This window comes from Brassica oleracea, chromosome C3 (assembly GCF_000695525.1).
Source record: "Brassica oleracea var. oleracea cultivar TO1000 chromosome C3, BOL, whole genome shotgun sequence".
NCBI lineage: Eukaryota > Viridiplantae > Streptophyta > Magnoliopsida > Brassicales > Brassicaceae > Brassica > Brassica oleracea.
In genome coordinates, this window is record NC_027750.1 from 18,709,412 (window position 1) to 18,729,834 (window position 20,423).

General features: G+C 37.1%; 3 protein-coding genes and 1 pseudogene across 3 annotated transcripts; 3 read left to right on the forward strand and 1 right to left on the reverse strand.

The window, feature by feature from the left end:
- The first annotated feature begins 2,712 nt into the window (after positions 1–2,712).
- LOC106334504 lies at positions 2,713–6,235 on the forward strand. Its single transcript, XM_013772793.1, has 5 exons — positions 2,713–3,194; positions 3,516–3,859; positions 4,219–4,541; positions 5,080–5,285; positions 5,697–6,235. Exons 1-5 carry the CDS (start codon positions 2,929–2,931, stop codon positions 6,019–6,021), a joined length of 1,464 nt encoding a protein of 487 aa, XP_013628247.1. The 5' UTR covers positions 2,713–2,928; the 3' UTR covers positions 6,022–6,235.
- A 482-nt stretch (positions 6,236–6,717) lies between these two features.
- On the reverse strand, positions 6,718–11,136 carry LOC106334502 (FACT complex subunit SPT16). Its single transcript, XM_013772792.1, has 3 exons — positions 10,975–11,136; positions 10,717–10,781; positions 6,718–10,200 (listed from the first exon to the last, which is right to left on the reverse strand). Exon 3 carries the CDS (start codon positions 10,198–10,200, stop codon positions 6,943–6,945), a length of 3,258 nt encoding a protein of 1,085 aa, XP_013628246.1. The 5' UTR covers positions 10,717–10,781; positions 10,975–11,136; the 3' UTR covers positions 6,718–6,942.
- Positions 11,137–12,402: 1,266 nt separating this feature from the next.
- On the forward strand, positions 12,403–14,016 carry LOC106334505 (annotated as a pseudogene).
- A 2,560-nt stretch (positions 14,017–16,576) lies between these two features.
- LOC106330032 (probable disease resistance protein At4g27220) lies at positions 16,577–19,333 on the forward strand. The gene is given in 2 exon segments (XM_013768599.1): positions 16,577–17,394; positions 17,396–19,333. Coding segments are annotated over 2 exon segments (2,697 nt in total). The 5' UTR covers positions 16,577–16,635.
- The last annotated feature ends 1,090 nt before the right edge of the window (positions 19,334–20,423 follow it).

A 20,423-nucleotide genomic window follows, 5' to 3' on the forward strand; every position in this document is an offset into this window, starting at 1 on the left:
TAATATTTTTTACATTCCGAGGAAATTAATTATATTTTTTACTCGATCGATCGATGCGTTTTTGGACATATATCCATCAATCGATCTGTTTATAAAAAAACGTTCGGAATATACCGAGGGACATCTTCCTCGGAATATACCGAGGGACACCTTTCTTCGGAATATACCGAGGGACATCTTCCTCGGAATATACCGAGGGACATGTTCCTCGGAATATTCCGAGGAAGATTTCCCTCGGTATATTCCGATCGATCGATGGATATGTGTCCAAAAAAGCATCGATCGATGAGCTTCCGAGGAAATATCCCGACGAAGTTCTCCCTCGGTATATTCCGAGGAAATTTTCGACAAACTAGTGATCCTCGGAATTTCTTCGGAAATTTGTTTCCTCGGAATTCCGTCAGAAAATTCCGAGGGATTTCCGAGGAAAGAAGAAATTCCGAGGAATTATTTTCGAGGACTTGTTTCGTCGGTATGTCGTCGGAATAACGTTATTCCGACGAAATTCCGACGATTTTTTCCCTCAGTATCCTTGCTGTTTTCTTGTAGTGTAAATCATATACCCTAAATTCTAAACCCAAACTCTAGACCCTAAACCTAAACTCTAGAACCTAAATCCAAATCCTATACCCTAAACCCAAATAATAGACCCTAAACCCAAACCGTAAACCCTAGACCCTAAACCCAAATCCTAGACTCTAAACCCCAAACCTTAAATCCTAAAGGAACAACATCAACATTAACCCAAACTTTTAGGGTATAGATTTTGGGTTTAGGGTTTACGATTAGAGTTTAGGATCCATGGTTTGGATTTGGGTTTAGGATATAGGGTTTGGGTTTAGGGTATAAAGTTTGGTTTTACAGTATAGGGTTTGAGTTTAAGATTTAGAATCTAGGGTTTGGGTTTAGGGTTTAGGATTTAGATTTAGGTTTTAAGGTTTAAATTTAGGGTTTAAATTTTAGGATTTAGTGTTTAGAGTTTAGCTAACGGCGTTAACGTCATTAAAATTTGCGTTATTTTTTTCTTAGTTATTGTAGATTTTTTTTAAAATAAAAATGTAGATTTTATTATTTATCTAGGTGACAATTTGATTGATGATAAGAGATGTAGTGAATTTAAAGGTTCACCGCAGGGAGTGAACCTAAGTTTTGTTCATTTTTCTCTTTGGTTCGATGCAAATTTGGATTTGGTTATTTGTCATATATTTATAGAACTAGAAAATGATTGAATTAAAGTGTGAGGGCTGAAGATGTATCTTTGTTTTGAGTAAAGTTATGGTGATAACTAGATATCTCCATATCCCTAACGCATTTAAATTTTGTTTTGTTAGGATGCATCCGCTATGAACATGCACGACACATTGTTGGCAATGTGTATAACTTTCAATAAAATATTAAATCGTATAGTGATGATATGTTTGTACGCCTTAACTATGAAGTGTATACAAATAAATTATAAATTACCGAAGAACGTTTCAAGTGATTCTTCACTCGAAAAGACATGTATAGTGGATTTGAATCATTAGGTCTTTAATTTGTGTGTTTTTAGTTTTGTTAGACGAAATAAAATATTTAATCTCAAAGCTTTTGAAGCAAAGACTCATCAACCGCTAGGTTACAAAAGGTCCAAAAAGATACTGTTTAGCATAAATTCTATAGTTTCCATCCTCTGTAATGTATAAAACTAAGGAAATTGATATGGTGGTTTCTTACTATTAAAATAGTTATACAATATCTTTTGCAAAGAGAAAAGCCTTTAGCAGTTAGATAAGAAAGTTTGGATTAGCAAGAAAATATTACAACTAAGAAGAGAAGTTGATTGGAGTATGAATGAGTGAGTATTATAAAGCCAAGTCAGAGAGGAAGAACAAATTTTAGATTTGATTCATTCACAGGATGGTTCAACTACCACCTACCTCTTCTTATAGTGTCTCTAGTTACTAGAGTCTAAACAATTTACTTTATTTCATCTTTTTCGTATTATACTTTTTGTCAACTTTTCATATTATACTTATACATATATTTATTTTAATGTTTTAATTTGTAACTGTGGTGTAAATCTACATCCAAAATTAAGAATCTTAAAGAAAAATAAAAAAGCATTATCGTTGTAACAATTTAACACATTTTAAATTTATATTATTAATAATATTTTTATTTTAAGAAATAATTTTTAATTCCCTATATATATTTTTAACTAAAACATCTTATGTTAGTGGAATAATTTTGGAGCCTTAATGGTGACTAGACGAAAACAAAACTCAAAAAATTTGAGAAAAACAAATACTAGCACTGTACAAATGGAATATATAAGAAAATATTCTACGATTCTCCAATTAGTTCTCTTGCACGCTTTCGCTACTACACCTTTGGAATCTGTATTTTAATTTCTATGAGAAGTCACCAATCTTTTTTTTTCTTTTTGGTTCTCAATCTTAAAAAAATATATATGAAAATGTCTATTCACCATATTCCTATGATATATATACTTTTTTTTGTAACTATGATATATGTACATAAAATCACGAAAACTCTATAACTAAATGTCCAAAAATATCCACAACCACACGTTTTTTTTTTTTTTTTTTACCACACGTTGTTGTTTTCCCATTTCTTTATCTTTTACTTGACGTCTCACATCTCTACCAATTTCTTACCATATATTATGTAGAATATGGTGCATATCATATGTAACCCTCGGGTCACAATTTCCCATATCTCTCCATATATTCCTCTTCTCAACTCTCAAACATATAGAGAGAGAGAGAGAGAGAGAGAGAGAGAGAGAGAGAGAGAGAGAGAGAGAGAGAGAGAGCAAATAAGATAAGGCGAACAACCTCTCACATAGTTCTCTCTTCTCATATATTACAATTTACAAGAGAGAGGGAGAGAAATACTTGTGGATATAATCTAAATTCAAGTTCATGCATGGGTGCGATGAAGACAAGATCAGCATCAGCGGGGAGATGGGTGAACGAGGTCGTGAGTTTCGTTGTGTTTTGTCTGTTAGACATCATGGATTATTTGCTCTGTCTTCTCTACAAAACAGCTGATTATCTCCTCGAAGCAGAGTGGAAGCCTTGCTATTGCTTGTCACCCAAGAAACTCATCACCGCAAGTCGAGGGAACATCCTCTTATCTCATAACAATTGTGAATCCAAGATCCTCACTGTTTCTCCTCTGCAACAACTTAGGTATTAATTTTTTGGGGGAAATTATTTGAAAATAAAATGAAAAGACATGTCATTTTACTTGGAACAAACGTGGCTTGTTTGTCCAACAACAACGTTAGAGTCGAAGATTCATGTCAATATGTTTTGTTCTCATTGCAATATTAATTAATTGTTGACAAATGCTATAGAAAAAGACTTAAATTTATCTTACACACACGTATTAATCCCTTTTGCATTTTCAAGAGAATAATTCCATTACTAATTATGACTGCTACTAGGGATTGAAAATAGCATCCACTTTTTATTCGGTTTACTAATTTAACCGGCCGGTTTTGCATGTAGCGGTCGTTCCAAGATTGAGCTAGAGGAGATCTCTGAGACTCTTTATTCTCGTCCTTCTCTTCTATCAGACCTCTCTAAGCTCTCTGTTAACGATCTCACAAAATGGGTAGTGAATATGACTCGGTCACACTCTGATTGTGGCGAGATCAAGATAAGTAAGAAAAGAAGGAAAACGATGAAGTCGAGCTTCACTGTCGTTGAGATGCTTCAAGGCAAGATCAGACCGCAGAATTTGAGCCGACAAGTCTCGAGATGGTCGGATTGTGATTGTGGATTTTGTACTTGTTGGAATTCAACTTGTGTCAAAGATCAGTCCCTTTTTGTCAAAACTCAGTTCCCTAAAGGTAAGATATTCACATTTTGTATAAATAATACCACAAAAAGTAAAAAATAAATAAATAAACAGAAATATATATATATATATATATATTTCTTTTCATATTTTCTCAAAGGGACAATTATCAAAACCAAATATAGAGATAGCTATTTTCATGTCAAATCCCATGAATTTGTTTTACTCAAAACCAGGTGAAAATTTGAAAGTTGGTAAATTTTGCATTCCATATAATCGTATTTTAAAAGCGAGATTCTATATTAATGATTAACCCAATGATATAGTTTATTTAAATATGTGTGCAAAATTGCCCAGTAATCTCAAACATTAAAACTATTTAGTGACTTTCAATTTTGAACATTTTCATAGGTAATAGTGGGAATGAAGACGTGTTGTTCATCCACGGCTTCATATCTTCATCGGCGTTTTGGACAGAGACGGTATTTCCAAGGTTGTCGAAATCCAAGTATAGACTATTTGCCGTAGATCTCTTAGGGTTTGGGAAGAGCCCTAAGCCTGCGGATTCACTCTACACGATGAGAGAGCATGTGGAGATGATCGAGAAATCGGTATTGCTTAAACACAATGTGAAGTCGTTCCACATTGTGGCTCACTCTTTGGGTTGCATCTTGGCTTTTGGTTTAGTCGCTAAGCACGGTGGTTCCATCAAGTCACTAACCCTCCTCGCTCCGGTTAGTTTGCATTTAGTCCTTATAAACATAATACGACTTTATGAAAAAAATAAATAAATTAGAAATTCTGCGCGTAAATAGTTTTTTTTTTTAAATGTAATGGTTGTTTTACATAAATGTGATTAAAACATCAGAAAAAGTATTAGAATTTAGGAAACCTGGAATATAACCGTAAAAATAATACGATGGTTATAGTAATATATGGTATGTCAACATCTATGGTATAATTTTCAGATCATAATAGCAATCTTACAAAAGAACTTGTTGAATTAAGTTCTATATTATCATCTACAGTTTTTATCATTCAGCTGAGTAGCTTACTCTTTATTAGTTTAGTTAAAATGGCTTGGTAAAAGGTTTTTCCTGTGGACTTGCGTTCTCATCACATTTAGTTTAGTTATTAATTAATCAATTCAATATAATTTTGATTTTGGTGAGTCCAAAAGACAATACGCATTTCATGACCAATCGTGGTGCTACGATTTTTATATATGTGTACGCTTTTCTGAGATTTGACACGTGTGCATCTGTGGCGAAGCCGTACCATCCGGTGCCGACGACGGAGGCGGAGCCAAGGCAGTACGTGATGAAGAAAGTTGCACCACGGAGGATTTGGCCGCCCATAGCGTTTGGAGCGTCGATGGCTTGTTGGTATGAACACATTAGCCGTACCATTTGTCTTCTCATCTGCAAGAACCATCGTCTTTGGCAATTTCTTGCCAAACTCATCACCCGTAATAATAGGTATCTAAGCTTTCATTCATATTAAATTAAATTAATGAATGAAAATATAGAGATAGCGTAAGGTTTTCAATTAAAAGTTGCATCAAATAGCTAGCCAGTATATTGACACAATGGGAAAAATAAAAAATACTTAGGCAACCTAACGATGCAGAGATGAGCTAAATATTATAAGCTAATACTAAGTTCTAACCTACCGAACCTATTAGTGTATGGAGCATTTTGAATGTTACTTTGATATGTGTCATGCCTACATATAGTATAATAATTATCTCTATTCTATATATAGTAAATATATTTAACTCTAGTCTATCTATGGTTGGAGTTGTTTGGAATAATAGAAAAAATAAAAACATAACTAACTAAATTAAATTCAGAGAAACTGAAATTTGTTAAGCTATTTCTCTATTGCAGGACAGTGAACTTTCTAATAGAAGGGTTTATGTGTCACACGCATAACGCAGCGTGGCACACTTTACACAACATAATATGTGGAGTAGGGAGCAAACTGGATTCGTATTTGGACATCGTACGAGACAAACTGAAGTGTAATGTCGCCATCTTCCATGGAAGAGACGATGAGGTAGTACCTGTTGAGTGTAGCTACAATGTTCAAAGTCGGATTCCTCGAGCACGTGTTAAGGTTGTTGAGAACAAAGATCACATAACTTTAGTTGTCGGAAGGCAAGTGGAGTTTGCTAAAGAGCTCGAGGAGATTTGGAAGAGTTCTTCTTGCTAAAACCAGGTTGTGGATACTATCAATTGATCAATATATATGAAGGAAAAAAATAAAATAATATATATATATATATATATATATATATATATATGAAGGGGTTTTTTTTCACAAAAATTTAAGCGAAAGTCTTTTGACTGTCATTAAGTACTGAATATTTTATGTTACTTAGCTATTATTTGTTGCGAGTTGGGAAAGAAGAGTAATAATAATTTTACTATGCGTATTAATATTATTGTGATGACTTGCTTATGTGAAGTACCAGAGAGTTTAAATCTGCCGCTCCCTCCTTTTTTTTTTTTCTTTTTTTGTTCAAAGCCATTACACTTCAGAGAATCTTTCTGTGGTCTTTGCCAAGAGTTGTTGCTCAAAAAAAAAAAAAAAGGTCTTTGCCAAGAGTTTGTTTCACTTTCGAAGGGTGAGAACTCCGAATGGTTTGATCTTCTCTTTGCATTTCTTGGCATTGCCACTTTAAAACTTTACATTTTGATTTTGTGTGGGGGCAAAATAAGCTTAAGTTACCCCTATCCCACTACTACGTGGAATCGTTTATAAGATCTGCAACTGTCTCTAGAGCCACTAGACTTTGCTACATTAACAGAGCTTTCAACCTACAATCACTAGACTTTGCTACATTAACAAAGCTTTTAACCATTATAGATCTACCAATACCATTGCCAACCAAATGCCATAACCCTCTCCACATAATAAAATCCCTTATGCTTCTCCAAACATACGAAGTGATAATTATACATGACAGTCTGATTCATTCAACCATAACTAAACCATAGTTTTTGTTTGCCAACCAAAAAAAAAAAAAAACAACACTAGAAGTTAACCTTGCAAATTGTCTGATTTTCGTTTCACCTCCAAAGAACAATGTGGAGTATTAGGACAAGCGGAATTCGAATTATTGGTTTTTTCTCACCTGTGCTTGCGTTTGGATGGTGGCATGTTCCTCATGCTGCTGCCTCCTCCACCGCTGCTTCTGCCTCCACCACCACCGCTGGTTCCAGGACGCGATTTCCCAAACGCTCTCATCTTCCTTCTCTTCCTATCTTCCTCACTGTCAGACTCAGCTCCATGCTCTCTGTCTGCATTAGTAGCTTCTCTCTCCAGCTCGTCCCATGTCTTACCCTTCTCTTCCTCTGATTCTTCCTCCGAGTCTTCTTCTTCATCGTCCTCTGACTCAACCAGTGAAGCGCTGTCTGAATCCTCGTCCTCTGACTCAGACTCAACCTCCACATCTGAGGCCTCATACTCTTTGTCTGACTCCTCAGAGCCACCAGATTCTGAATCGCTTCCATCCAAGTTCAAAAACTCCCATCCACCTTCCTCTACAAAGCTCTGTGGATCATCAGTGATTGTCTTGAGGATCTGCCTCCAGTTCAGATTCAGTTTGCTCTCGTAGTACTTTATATCAGTAGTGTCAAGCCATTCCTTTATCCCTTCTAGAGAAGTAGTGGGAATAGAGTCAACCCTGAGAACATCTTTCTTGAAGTCCTTGAAGATTATGGCCATGTCAAAGTTCTTCTGCCCAAACCCAACTCTCTCCAGATTCACAATCTCAATCTCACTCAAACTGACCACAAAAAAGGGCATTTCAGTGATCTCTACAAGGCAGCTGGAGGTCGGGATGATGAAAGCGTTTGTCTTATGCGGCACACCATAGAACCCAAGCTCTCTCAGTGGCTGATCAAACTCAAGGTCCAAACTTGCAAACTGAGGTTGTTGCCACATATCATTGACTCGGCTTGCAAAATGATTGAAGTCCATGTTGATCTTGTTTTTCCTAGCCCTCTCCCGCTGCTCTTCATCAATCTCGTCTGGGTCATAGGCTGATCTCCTTCCACCGCCTAAAGATTGCACAACATCCATCACCTCAACATAGAACTGGACGTCCTTTGTTTTCTTGTTTGCTACCATGATGTGATTGTGCAGGTGAAAATGCAGGACGGTGATCATCTCCCTCTCAGCAGGCTGGAAAAACGCATGCTTAATGTTTCCAAACAGGACATCCACCCGCTCATTGGGCCTAGTTGTAGAATATCTGAAACCATTGGCATGAGCTTCGAGTGTTCCAGGAATCCTCTTGCGACCGCTAAACTGCGGACGGATCCATAGATCAGACAACCTGAGAGGTTTGAACTTGTTTCCTGCAAGCTGAAGCTTCTCTTGGGTCACCAGTGTTGCCCTTTCGATTCTTTCCGACTCACGAGCATTGACTTGCCGTCTCAGGGTCTTAATCGCCTGAACCACTTCACTGCTATGCTTTGAATCCTTGGACCGGAATGAAACCTCCTTGAGATATATAGCTCCCTGGTTTTTCAAAGTGTTAGAGTCAGGAGGGTTGAAGGGTGTACCGGGGACATTGAAAATGATACGGATGTAGTTATTCTGGCTGCTCTCATGCTGGTTTGATACTGTTCTGATCGCTGATACATGGAACGGAACCAAGCTACCATAGATGGGTAACAGTAAAGCCTCGTTCTTCTGATCAACTTGGATCATCAAATCCCTAGGCTGAGGCACATCATTAACGTTCTTGTAGGCAACCATATCAGTGGAAGTCTTTGCAGTAGACCGGCGGTCTCCAGAACCGGAACTGTCACCAGCAAGCCTTCTGGCAGTCTCTTCATTTTTCTGGCGTGCAAGCTCTGCCTGGTGCTGTTTCCGCAGCTCCTCTTTAGACACCACATGATCATCTGATCTAAGAGCTGTTTTTGTCATGTAGTTCTCTGGTCCAGCGGTCCTTGCCTTCTTCCTTGGCTTCTCTTCTTCTTCCTCCTTGAATGAATAAGCCACATCCTTGACAGCTTTGGAGCACTTTGTAGTCAAAATCTCAGGATTCTGATCTTTAACAATAACAGTATCAGCCAGTAATAGCGAGAATTTCTTGTTCTTGCTACGGCTCTCCTCCTCACATTCCAAGTTCTGGAACCCAAGAGACACATTAAACGCCATCTCTGATCTCAACACTTTATCATTCTTCGCATTAATATTCAATCCAGACTCTCTGAATTCAAGACCGATACCAGTACCAGCAGATTTGGTTAGCTTGTCAACCAACTCAGGAGCTTCCTTTTCAACCACGGACAGGGCAGCTTGATAGATAGTATTCAACTTAGTTCCCGGCCTAAGAGCATTAATAGCAGCCTCATGTGCCTTGAGAAGAACTTCATAAGCCTTGCTCTGGAGAGGAGTTGCATCTATTAGGTAAGTCCTAGCGACATTGGAGCAATAGCTATTGTACCGAGCACCAACAGCGCATATAATGATGCTCGCTGGATCATAAGTGAGCAATTCATCATCACTTGCAGCACTAGGCTTCAGATCAAACTTGCCTCCACTCTGAAATATGGGAGGGTAGCATATGTCAACATTCTCTGCCTTCAGCTTCACATTGGCTTTCGTTGGCTCAAGTATTGCTTTCTCGGTGACATCCATCAACGAAGAGTGGGTGACATCTTTCTCCTCATCGATAATATTCTCAAGTTTAGGAACAACAACATTCTTCATCACGCTGTAGGCTAGATACGCAGCTTTCTTCACATTAATGATCTCAGTTCCGTCTTTAACAGCAAACAGATCAGACAACCCCGCAGTGATATCCACAAACTGAAACATTGCATTCTTTAGCCTCTCAGTCCACGTCTCCAGAAACTTACCTTCAGGAGCCTCACGAGCAATGTGTCCCACAACTTGAGACTCCTTTCCATCACCAACAAGTAGATCACGGATGGCACGAAAAATGGCATCCATCTGCCCTGTTCCATCATCACCTTTAGCCTTCACATGCATAACAACATCAATCCTCAACTCATCAAGTGCAGGCTTTTTCACAACTTCAAGCAGAGTTGCCTTGCTCTTGCTGCACAAGAAATGGATCTTCTTCGGCGTGAAAACCATGATTGTATCAGGAAACTCATACCCAAGAAGCCAAATGTTCAAAGCCGACGATTTCAGGTAGCGCAGATCATCGGAAGCAGGAGGGGTAGCTACAGCAAGAGCGTCAGCAGATCCCCAAAGGTCTTCACTGTGCTGATTCCAGTGTGCATACAAGGCTCTTGTGCGTGAGATGAAGTTCTTGACATCAATTTCGTAGGTGTTCGCAGCTCTTGGAGGCGCTCTTGGAGGCAGGCCAGCAGGAGCTCGTGCGTTACCGTTTCGAGAGTCTCCCATCTAAAGAGAGCACAGAAGAAACTTATATGAGAAAGAAATTGCAATATATATTCAGAAACAAGAAAAGTTATCATAAACTTGTGCACATTACTTGGTCACAATCTATCATATACGTGAACAAGAAAGCTATCATAAACACGAGAGACACACACAGACTAAAAGCTTTCTCAATGCATGACAAAAAAAAAAAAAAATGAAACTTTCGTAAACTATTTCAAGCAACAGAATCATCAAGGTTACAGCTTTTACATACATCTAAAGAGAAACAAGAAAGAGAATCTCACAATCAAAGCAGTCATTGTTCTGTACAATTTAGGGTTTCATAGATTGAAGTTGCAATATATACTCCGAAACAAGAAAGATAGAATCACAAAAACCTAAAGCTTTCGAAAATCAAAGAGTCATTGTTCCCTTCAATTTAGGGTTTCATAGATTGAAGCTTAGATTCAGAGCGAATGCCACTAATTTCACAAAAAAAAAAACCATAAACAAAAATAGAGTAGAAAACAAACCCACCTCGAATCGAATCAGAGATATCCCAAATCAACGAAGAGACGCGAACAGAAGCACGCCGCGAAACCCTAGAAATCGAATAACGAAGAACAAGACGGTTAATTTACTGGGAAAATGCAGCGAAATGGAAACAGATCGAGTGAGGAAACATGATTTTAGACGAGGATTCGAATCAAAGAACACGAAAAGAGATTAGAACAAGTTGAATCCGAGATTAAAACGAGTGAGAAATCGAAAAGGGAAAATCAAGGAGATACTCACCCAGAGGGTTTGATGACGGAGGACAAGAACGTGGTAAGCTCTACACGACGGCGATTAAACGAACAAAAAAAGCTCCGGCGAGGCGTAAGAGAGAATGAGACTAAGAGCTATAGAGAGAGAGAGAGAGAGAAAAGGAGGGAGGGAGGGACCAAAGAATGGCTACTCTGCGAGGCTATTCTGCGAAAGGGGAACATTTTTATTTATATAGTAGAGGGCAACAACGGACGGCCCATTAAGGCCTTAACGAATAACTAATAAAGCCCATCGTGTTGAGCAGGACCTGACTCAGAGAGTCAGATATATGCACCGCTGAATTATCATTGTTTTCTTCTTTTCCTTGCCAAAACAAAGATTCTTAGTTATAATCAGAATTTGGAACATTTTATATTTTAAATATAAATATTTTAAAATAAAATATGGAACATTTTAACAAAAAAATAAAAGGTATGAAAGCATAATAACAATTGAAGCTACTTTTATAAAGTTGTACACATGAATTTTAAACGACCAATAGTACGAGTCTACATCAATATTTAAAAAAATATAGAATATATTGCAAGATAAAAATGAAAAATCAACATGAGAAATTGATAAAAAAAAAATTAAAATTATGCGAATCAATGAGTCTAGAAGAGAAAAATAATAATAATGTCGGTGTTGTTTCAACAAAACTAAAGATTTTTTGGCCATTTTTTTACTTTCACAGCAGAATACATGATTTCTAAGTTGTTGAATTTCCTTTTAAGCACAAAATTTTATATTTTGAAATATTATGGTTTACATTCCATTATTTTCTAGATACATTTAATGAGGTTTTCTTCCATTTGTAATTCTAATAAATTTTGATATTATTAATTATTTTCATTACAATCTATAATTGAGTATAAGGATCATGTAATAGAATATTATGAAAGGTACATGTGGTTATAGGACAAAGAATGAAAAGTAAACCAATTTAGACATAAAAATAGAAGAAAAATAAATAATACTAATAAAATATGATAAAATCATAATTCATAATAATTTTAAAAAGAGATTAGAAAATATGAGATACGTGAGAAAGAAAATACATGAATATAAATAGATAAGAAATTGATTAAGAAAAAACATAGTTATGGTTAGACTAAAGAGTAGTATTAAAACAAAACTTCATATAACAATATAATAAAATAAATCCACAAGTGATAGAATGGCCTTTTCTTGTAAAAAAATAAAAAAATAAACCCATAAATAGATGTAAATCATCTTTTAAACGGAAACAAGTATTTTTTTTTTGGTATGGGATATGACAAAATAGGCCCACCTAAAGAAAAGCTCAAGTTAATCTACTTAGAATTGATTGGTACGCTGACGAATTAGAGAAAGGTTAAAAAGAATTCTTATTGTATTCAATTGGAATATTCTTGTCTTTATAATGTACGGTACGTTTGGGCTGAATCATCATCGTATTCGTAGTTTCCTTACATATCAGAGCAGCATTGTCTAAACGATTCAGTAGATCTGTGACAACCTCCTCAAAATCTCATGTGAGTTCTAGAATCAGAGATTCCTTTGTGTTTTTTTAGTTCAGAAAGCTGAAAAAAATACTCTCGTGCTTGTAATTGAACATTTTTTTTCCAGAAATTTTTTGTTGATTCTCTCCATATATAATTATATTTGTAGCAGAATGAAGGCTGTTATTCTAGTTGGAGGATTCGGAACTCGATTGAGACCGCTTACATTCAGCATTCCAAAACCCCTAGTTGATTTTGGAAACAAGCCCATGATTTTGCATCAGGTACGGTAGGTAGCTTCTTCTCATTATGATGCATCCATTCTCTGAATCATACTTTTTGGTCGATGCTTAAATTAAATAGATTGAAGCTCTAAAAGCTGCTGGAGTTACTGAAGTTGTATTAGCTATCAACCACCAACAACCAGAGGTACTACTACTATTCATTATTTATTTACGCTGTGGTGTAGTGATGATTCTCATTGTGTTTATTTGTTTTATTATAAGGTGATGTTGAATTTTGTGAAAGAATATGAGAAAAAGCTTGAGATGAAGATCACCTTTTCTCAAGAAACCGAACCCCTCGGGACAGCAGGGCCTCTCGCTTTGGCTCGTGACAAGCTTATCGATGAATCAGGCAAACCCTTTTTTGTGCTGAACAGTGATGTTATCTGCGAATATCCACTGCTCGAGATGATCGAATTTCACAAGAATCACGCCGCTGAAGCTTCAATCATGGTGACCAAAGTAGATGATCCTTCTAAGTAGGGTGTGGTGGTTATGGAGGAGGAAGGTAAAGAAGAATCAAGAGTTGAAAGTTTCGTTGAGAAACCAAAACATTTTGTAGGGGACAAGATCAACGCTGGGATATACCTCTTGAACCCGTCTGTGCTGGACATGATCGAGCTGAGACGGACATCGATAGAGAAAGAGATATTCCCTAAGATAGCGTCAGAGAAGAAGCTTTACGCCATGGTACTACCCGGTTTCTGGATGGACATTGGTCAGCCAAAAGATTACTTAACAGGGCAGAGAATGTATCTCCGCTGTCTAAGAAAGAATGCCCCAGAGGAGCTTTTCGCGTCGTCGGGAGATCACGTGATCGGGAATGTTATGGCGGATGAGACCGCGGTTATAGGGGAACGATGCTTGATAGGACCTGATGTGGTGATTGGTCCAGGATGTGTGATTGAATCCGGTGTGAGATTGTTTGGTTGCACTGTTATGCGCGGTTCTCGGATCAAGGAACATGCTTGTGTGTCTGATAGTATCGTGGGGTGGGATTCAACCGTTGGAAGTTGGGCTCGTGTAGCTAACATAACGGTTCTCGGCAAAGATGTTCACGTTGCTGATGCAGAGGTTTATAGCAGCGGGGCTTCTATCCAAGAACAAATCATATGACTTAACAGATGTCCAGAAACTATGATTGTGTGTTTCTTCTTGTTTACTATATGATCATCATATAATAGAATCCTTTTGAACCTTTGTGGTTTTCAATTACTTTTCTTTCTTTTTCAATGGTTCTTATTTGACACTATTCTTAACTCAAAATGGACTAAAATCGCTCTATTATGGCTTTATTTAGGTTCCAATCTTTGTAATATCATCAGTGGCCGAAGAGCTATTGGCGTACACAAACACCATACGCTAGGGGCTGTGCTAGCATTCTAGCAACGATAAGAGAAGACAAATACTTCTGCCAATTGCTTGGTTGATCACTATATGAGAACTTTGTTTGGAAGATGAATCAAATATTATATGGTTGTAATGCTAATGCTAATGCTCTTGAATTAATCAAATATTATATGGTCATCTACTGCTCTTGCATAGCTCTCTCATCAAAGCAAATGAAACGCTTGCTATTCAGCTAAATACTGAAGTTCAGAAATCAGTATTGATTGCCTCTAATCACTGAGAATGTTTACTGCTCTTGCATAACTCTCATCAAAGCAAATGAAACACTTGCTACGGCTAAATACTGAAGTTCAGAAATCAGTACTTCATTGCATTTAATTACTGAGCATGTTGATACATATTTTTCTTTCACTTCTTTTCATGACTCAAACTCTCTCGTAACCTTGCCTTAATTTCAAAGCCGGGAGTGTAGACTCTCGAGCCACCTCTCATGATTCGTCCTCTTACTTTATAATACATAGATATAAATTAACAATAAAAAATAAAAAATATTTTTATAATTTCGAATTATATGTTTTCGAATTCGAATTTTTTTATAACTTTCTTTTTTGATATTTTTCAATATTTTTCATATTCTTTTTGAAATTCAAAAATGTTTTTTGAAACTATTTTTAAAAAAAATTTGAAATTTTTAATATTTACTTATTTAAAAATTTTAAACCTCTCTCCAAAACTCCAACTATTTAACTTTAGATTGATAGACGATTCGACAACCGACAATAGTACCTGTCTTATGAGGATCTACGCCTAAACTGCATCACCTGAGCCGTCCTATGAAGATCTACGCCTCACCAGATTTACTTGCACCATGTTGAAGATTAGGTCTGGGCATTTCGGGTATCGGTTCGGTTCGGTTCGGGTATTTCGGGTTTCGGGTAGTTCGGATAGGGGCTAGAGGATCCATTTAGTACTTGACCTATTTTCGGTTGGGTTTGGTTCGGATAGTTTCGGGTTCGGTTCGGTTCGGATGAACCGGAAAATATCCGGAAAAAGTTCGGTTCTCATTTGGATCCGGTTCGGGTTCGGATAGTTCGGATAGTTCGGATAATTTGGATAAAATATCGGTTATTTAGGGTAAAATATCAAATAATTAAGATGATTTACATAAGAAATTTGGATATTTTGGATTACTTTGGATATTTCGGATAAAACGATCCGGATACTTTCGGATACTTTCGGGTAGTTTGGATACTTTATAATAATTTAGTTATCCTCAACTATTTTCAGATACTTTTAATAGAATTTTAAATTTAAAATATATATTTAATGATGTTATATGTATATATAATTAATATTTTTATATATTCGGGTACCGGTTCGGTTCTCGGTTCGGTTCCGGTTCGGTTTGGTTATTTCGGATATAAAAATATAGGAACCGTTCGGGTATTTGAGGGTATTGGTCCGGTTCCGGTTTTGGGTATTTCGGTTCGGTTCCGGTTCGGTTCTTCGGTTCCGGTTATTTTGCCCAGGCCTATTGAAGATCCCTTGTAAGCCTTTCTTCCATAGTCTGCATAATTGTTTAATAAATTGCTTTCTCCGGTACTTGAAACCTGGATCTCCTGTAATCTGCAATAAATTGCATAGTCAAGGATTCAAACCCCAGATCTAGGTGTAGAAAACTTTAAACATTAACCACTAGGCTACGGTGCTTCCACTGGTCATTCGTTCTTTTGGTTAAAAAAACTCAATACGACTATCATACGGCATTTTTCATTTTCAAATGGTTATTTTAAAACAATTAAAAATAATAATAATAAAATAAAAATATTAAATTCGGTATATCTTTAGCTGGGATACCCAAACTTGAGTATCAATGAGGTTGCCTATTCATCCTATTGCCTAATTTCAAACTTAAAAACTAGAGAAATTCGCTATAATAATCCTTTTTAATTTTTTGTCACAAAAATAGTTTTCAATAAAGAAAATGACCAATATAAATTTTATTAAAAGGTAAAAATGTAATTAACTAATCTACATTTAAGGTTTACAGTTAAGGGGTGTGATTTTGGGAAGGTTTCAAATTTAAAAGAAAAAAAATAAAAATAAAAAATAAAAAAAAACTATTTTAATCATTTGTTTTCTTGGTGGCTATTTTTGTTACAGAAACTTAAAAAACACTATTTAAAAGAATTTCCCTCAAAACTACCTTTACACCAAGTGTTTCTTAAGAAAACAAGCCGGCAGTGACCTAATTGTCGTAGAATATCGATATATACTACATTCTAAAAAAATCTCAAAGAAACTTCGAACAAATGGACAACCACTACTTTTGCAAACATCAAATAAAAGTCAAAAAGGTTATTTTATGTTCTAGAAGAATTTGTCGGAGAGATATCTTTTTCTTTCTCGTTTCTCCTTTTTTTTCTTTTGGAAAATTTCTCAGTAAAATTTCTCCCATGGAGTGTTTAGGTGCAATCTTGGCTTCGGTCGTGGCGGAGACGTGTCGTGGCATGTGTTCTAGAGCCGAGACAACCATGTTCAGATCGAACACCAAAACCTTGAATAGAGAACTGGAGAGATTAAAGAAGGTGCGGAGCAAGGTCCATGAAGATCTTAATAAATTAGGGAATCAAGAGAAATCTTTTAAGCAAAAGATTATGATATGGCTAAGAAAGGTCGAAGAGAATGTGTCTATAGGAGAGATGATGCTGGAAAAGCGCTCTTCATGTGCTATATTGGTTAGTGACAAAAGTGTTGCGGTTCTTGAGGAGATCAAAAGACTGGAGGAGCAAGGTCATGAGCTCTTAATTGAGACTTCCGTGGTCGAGTCACCTACAGAAAGAGTCGAACTGGTCTTAGGACCTTCATTGACGAAGAAGGAGAATGTTCAAAAGATTGGTGTTTGGAGTATGGGAGGTGTCGGGAAGACAACACTTATCAGGACACTTAACAATGAACTCTTTAAACAGGGTGGTACTCAACAGTTTGCTTTGGTAGTTTGGGTGACAGTGTCCAAAGAGTTTGACTTGAGAAAGATCCAGATGGACATAGCCACAAGGATGGGAATAACTCTTACGAGCAACGAAAGGGAGGACATAGGCAAAACTATTCATGATAGGCTAGCAAAACTGAGAAGCTTCCTCCTTATTCTCGACGATGTTTGGAAGCCCATCGATTTAGACAGTTTGGGCATTCCATCAGCATCAGAAGGATTCAAGGATTTCAAGGTTGTTCTAACTTCAAGGAGACTAGAAGTGTGTCAACAAATGATGACGGATGAAAACATAAGAGTTGGATGGATGCTTACAAGAGAAAGAAGCATGGGAATTATTTTGCCACAACGCCGGAGTATTAGCAAACTCTGACGAGGTGAAGCCCCTTGCAATGGATGTTTCCCGTGAATGTGGTGGATTGCCTCTGGCTATCATCACAATAGGAAGGGGTTTGCGTGGAAAATGTCAAGTCGAGGTTTGGAAACATGCCTTGAAAATGCTAAAGAGCTCGGCACCTTCTATCGACACTGAAGAAAAGATATTTGGGACTTTGAAACTCAGCTATGACTTTCTACAAGACAAGACAAAAGACTGCTTCCTTTTCTGCGCATTATTTCCGGAGGACTTCTCGATTAAAGTAAGTGAATTAATAATGCACTGGGTCGTGGAAGGATTCTTGGATGAACAGCAACCTTACGAGGATTTGATGAACGAGGGAGTTGCTTTGGTTGACAGATTGAAGGACTCGTGCTTGTTAGAAGATGGTGATAGTGCTGATACAGTTAAAATGCATGACGTTGTACGTGATTTTGCCATATGGATCATGTCTCCTCCGAATGAAGGATGCCGTTCTCTTGTTATGGCCGGGAGAGGTCTAAGAGAAATTCCACAACATAAGTTTGTTCCTTCGCTCCAGAGAATTTCTTTAATGGCCAATAAGCTCAATACGCTACCTGATCATGTAGTCGAGTGTGTGGAAACATCGGTTTTACTACTACAGAAGAATACTTATATTAAGGAAGTTCCTCATGGATTCTTACAAGCATTTCCAAACCTTAGAATCTTGGATCTTAGCGGTGTTCGCATAAGAACCTTGCCTGACTCCGTTTTGAATCTTCATAATTTGCGGTCTCTGGTGTTAAGAAACTGTAAGTCCTTGAGAAACATGCCTTCGCTAGAATCCCTTGTCAAACTTCAGATTCTTGATCTACATGAGTCTGCTATAAAGGAACTTCCGAGAGGTTTTGAAGCATTGATCAGCTTAAGATACATTTTCCTTTCCAACACACATCAACTCCAGAGCATTCCAGCTGGGACAATTCTAGGGTTATCAAGTTTGGAGGTTCTAGACATGGCAGGCAGTGGTTATAGATGGGGATTTAAGGGACAAGAAAGAGAAGGGCAAGCAACACTTGAAGAGGTTACATGCCTCCCTCAGTTGCAGTTTCTTGCCATTAAGCTCCTCGATGTATTGTCTTTTTCCTATGAGTTTAATTCTCTTATAAAAAGGCTAAGGACATTCCAACTGTTATTTTCTCCAATACTATCAGCTTTACCTCGTGGGACCGGCAAGGGTTGCGTAGCTATCAGTAATGTCAATGTCTCAGAAGCATCTATAGGGTGGCTGCTAGTACATGTAACCTCGCTATGTTTAATGCACTCTGAGGGTCTTAATGCTATGTTCAAGAACTTGGTAACCAAGAGCAAGATTAGCTTTGTTGCGGTGAAATCTCTATCACTTCACCACTGTCCCAGCCTAAGCTTTTCCGGTGGTTATAAGGCCAAACAAGATCTCTTCCTGAATCTTGACGAAATTTCATTGGTCAATGTCAATCTGAAAAGTATTGGAGAACTTAATGATTTCCTCGGGTTAAGATTTAAGAAACTAAAACTGCTTCATGTTTTTGACTGCCGACAGCTAAAATATCTTTTCTCATACAAAACCTTAGCAGGTTCTCTGCCTAACCTGGAAGAGATAAAAGTTAGATCATGCAGGATTTTGGTGGAGCTGTTCAAATTTTCTTCAGAGCCAGTTCGTGTTTCGACAGAGTCTTTGTTACCTAAGCTAAGTGTCATTAGACTCGACCATCTTCCCCAGTTGCGTAGGGTATGCAGCAATGGAGCTGTGCTCAAACACCTGAAACAGTTAGAAGTTAAGAGTTGTAAACCACTTCAAAATGATGGTAGGGTCGTGGAAGAATTAGATTGGTCCTTGATTGACGTCCCACCATTCCCTTAAACGTAAGAATTAAATTATTTTCTGAAGATGGTACCTTTATTTTAGTGGATACCTTCAAAAGAACCTGTGCTTACTTGGCCAACCCTTATAATAATGTTCTGTTTACCCATCGTGGCAGCTGAATAGAACTGTCTTGTGGTGTTTTTCAGGTACAATGAAGAGATGGTGGGTGTCCTTATTTGGATGCATATGCAGCTGCATACAAGGATATGAAAAGAGAAGTAAAAGTTTTTTTTCCCCATAATCTTCTTGCCTCAGTGGCTCCGTTGATCAGATACCTGAACCTGCAAGTTCTGCTTTTTCTATATAAAAAAAATTATATTTTGCTTTGTGTTCTGCGTGAAATTACACCCTTTCATATTGGATTCACCTGTTCTTGTGTGTCTGTGTGTGTTTTTTTTCACCTGTTCTTGTGTGTGTGTGTGTTTTTTCACCTGTTCTTGTGTTTATCAGTGAAAATAATTGTATATTTGCTTGCCTGCTTGCTTGATACTTTGTTTTAATATAACTGTGGTGTTCGTCTGCTCATTTAGGTGGTCCATCTGGGTAAATATGCAAATAGATGTTCGTTTTGTACATTAAAATGTTATACAATAAAATGTTATATCCAGATGAATCACTCAGCTAATTTTGTTTTTTAAAAAAACTCATTTCAAATTCTCACCCAAACGAGGGTGCATCTTGATGGTGCTAGGCCTGGGCATTTTAACCTGGACCCGAACCGGAACCGACCCAAAAATACCCGACCCGGAACCGGACCGAAAATTTACAAGTACCTTTTGGGTCTAAATTTTTTTTACCCGAACGAACCGGAACCGAAAAGGAACCGACCCGAATAGACCCGGACCCGAAAAGAACCGACCCGAATAGACCCGACCCGATAAGAACCGATTTGTACCCGACTTAAAAACATGTATATCTAAAACTATGATGTTTTTGTGTTCTATTTTATATATATTATTTTATGATTTAGTTGAAATATCTTTTGTTAACAACATTTGTTATTATTTTTTAACATTTTTAAAGTAATATAAAGCTTTAAAATGTAAAATTTAGAGTTTTAAAATGTTTTATTTTAATTATTAATAGT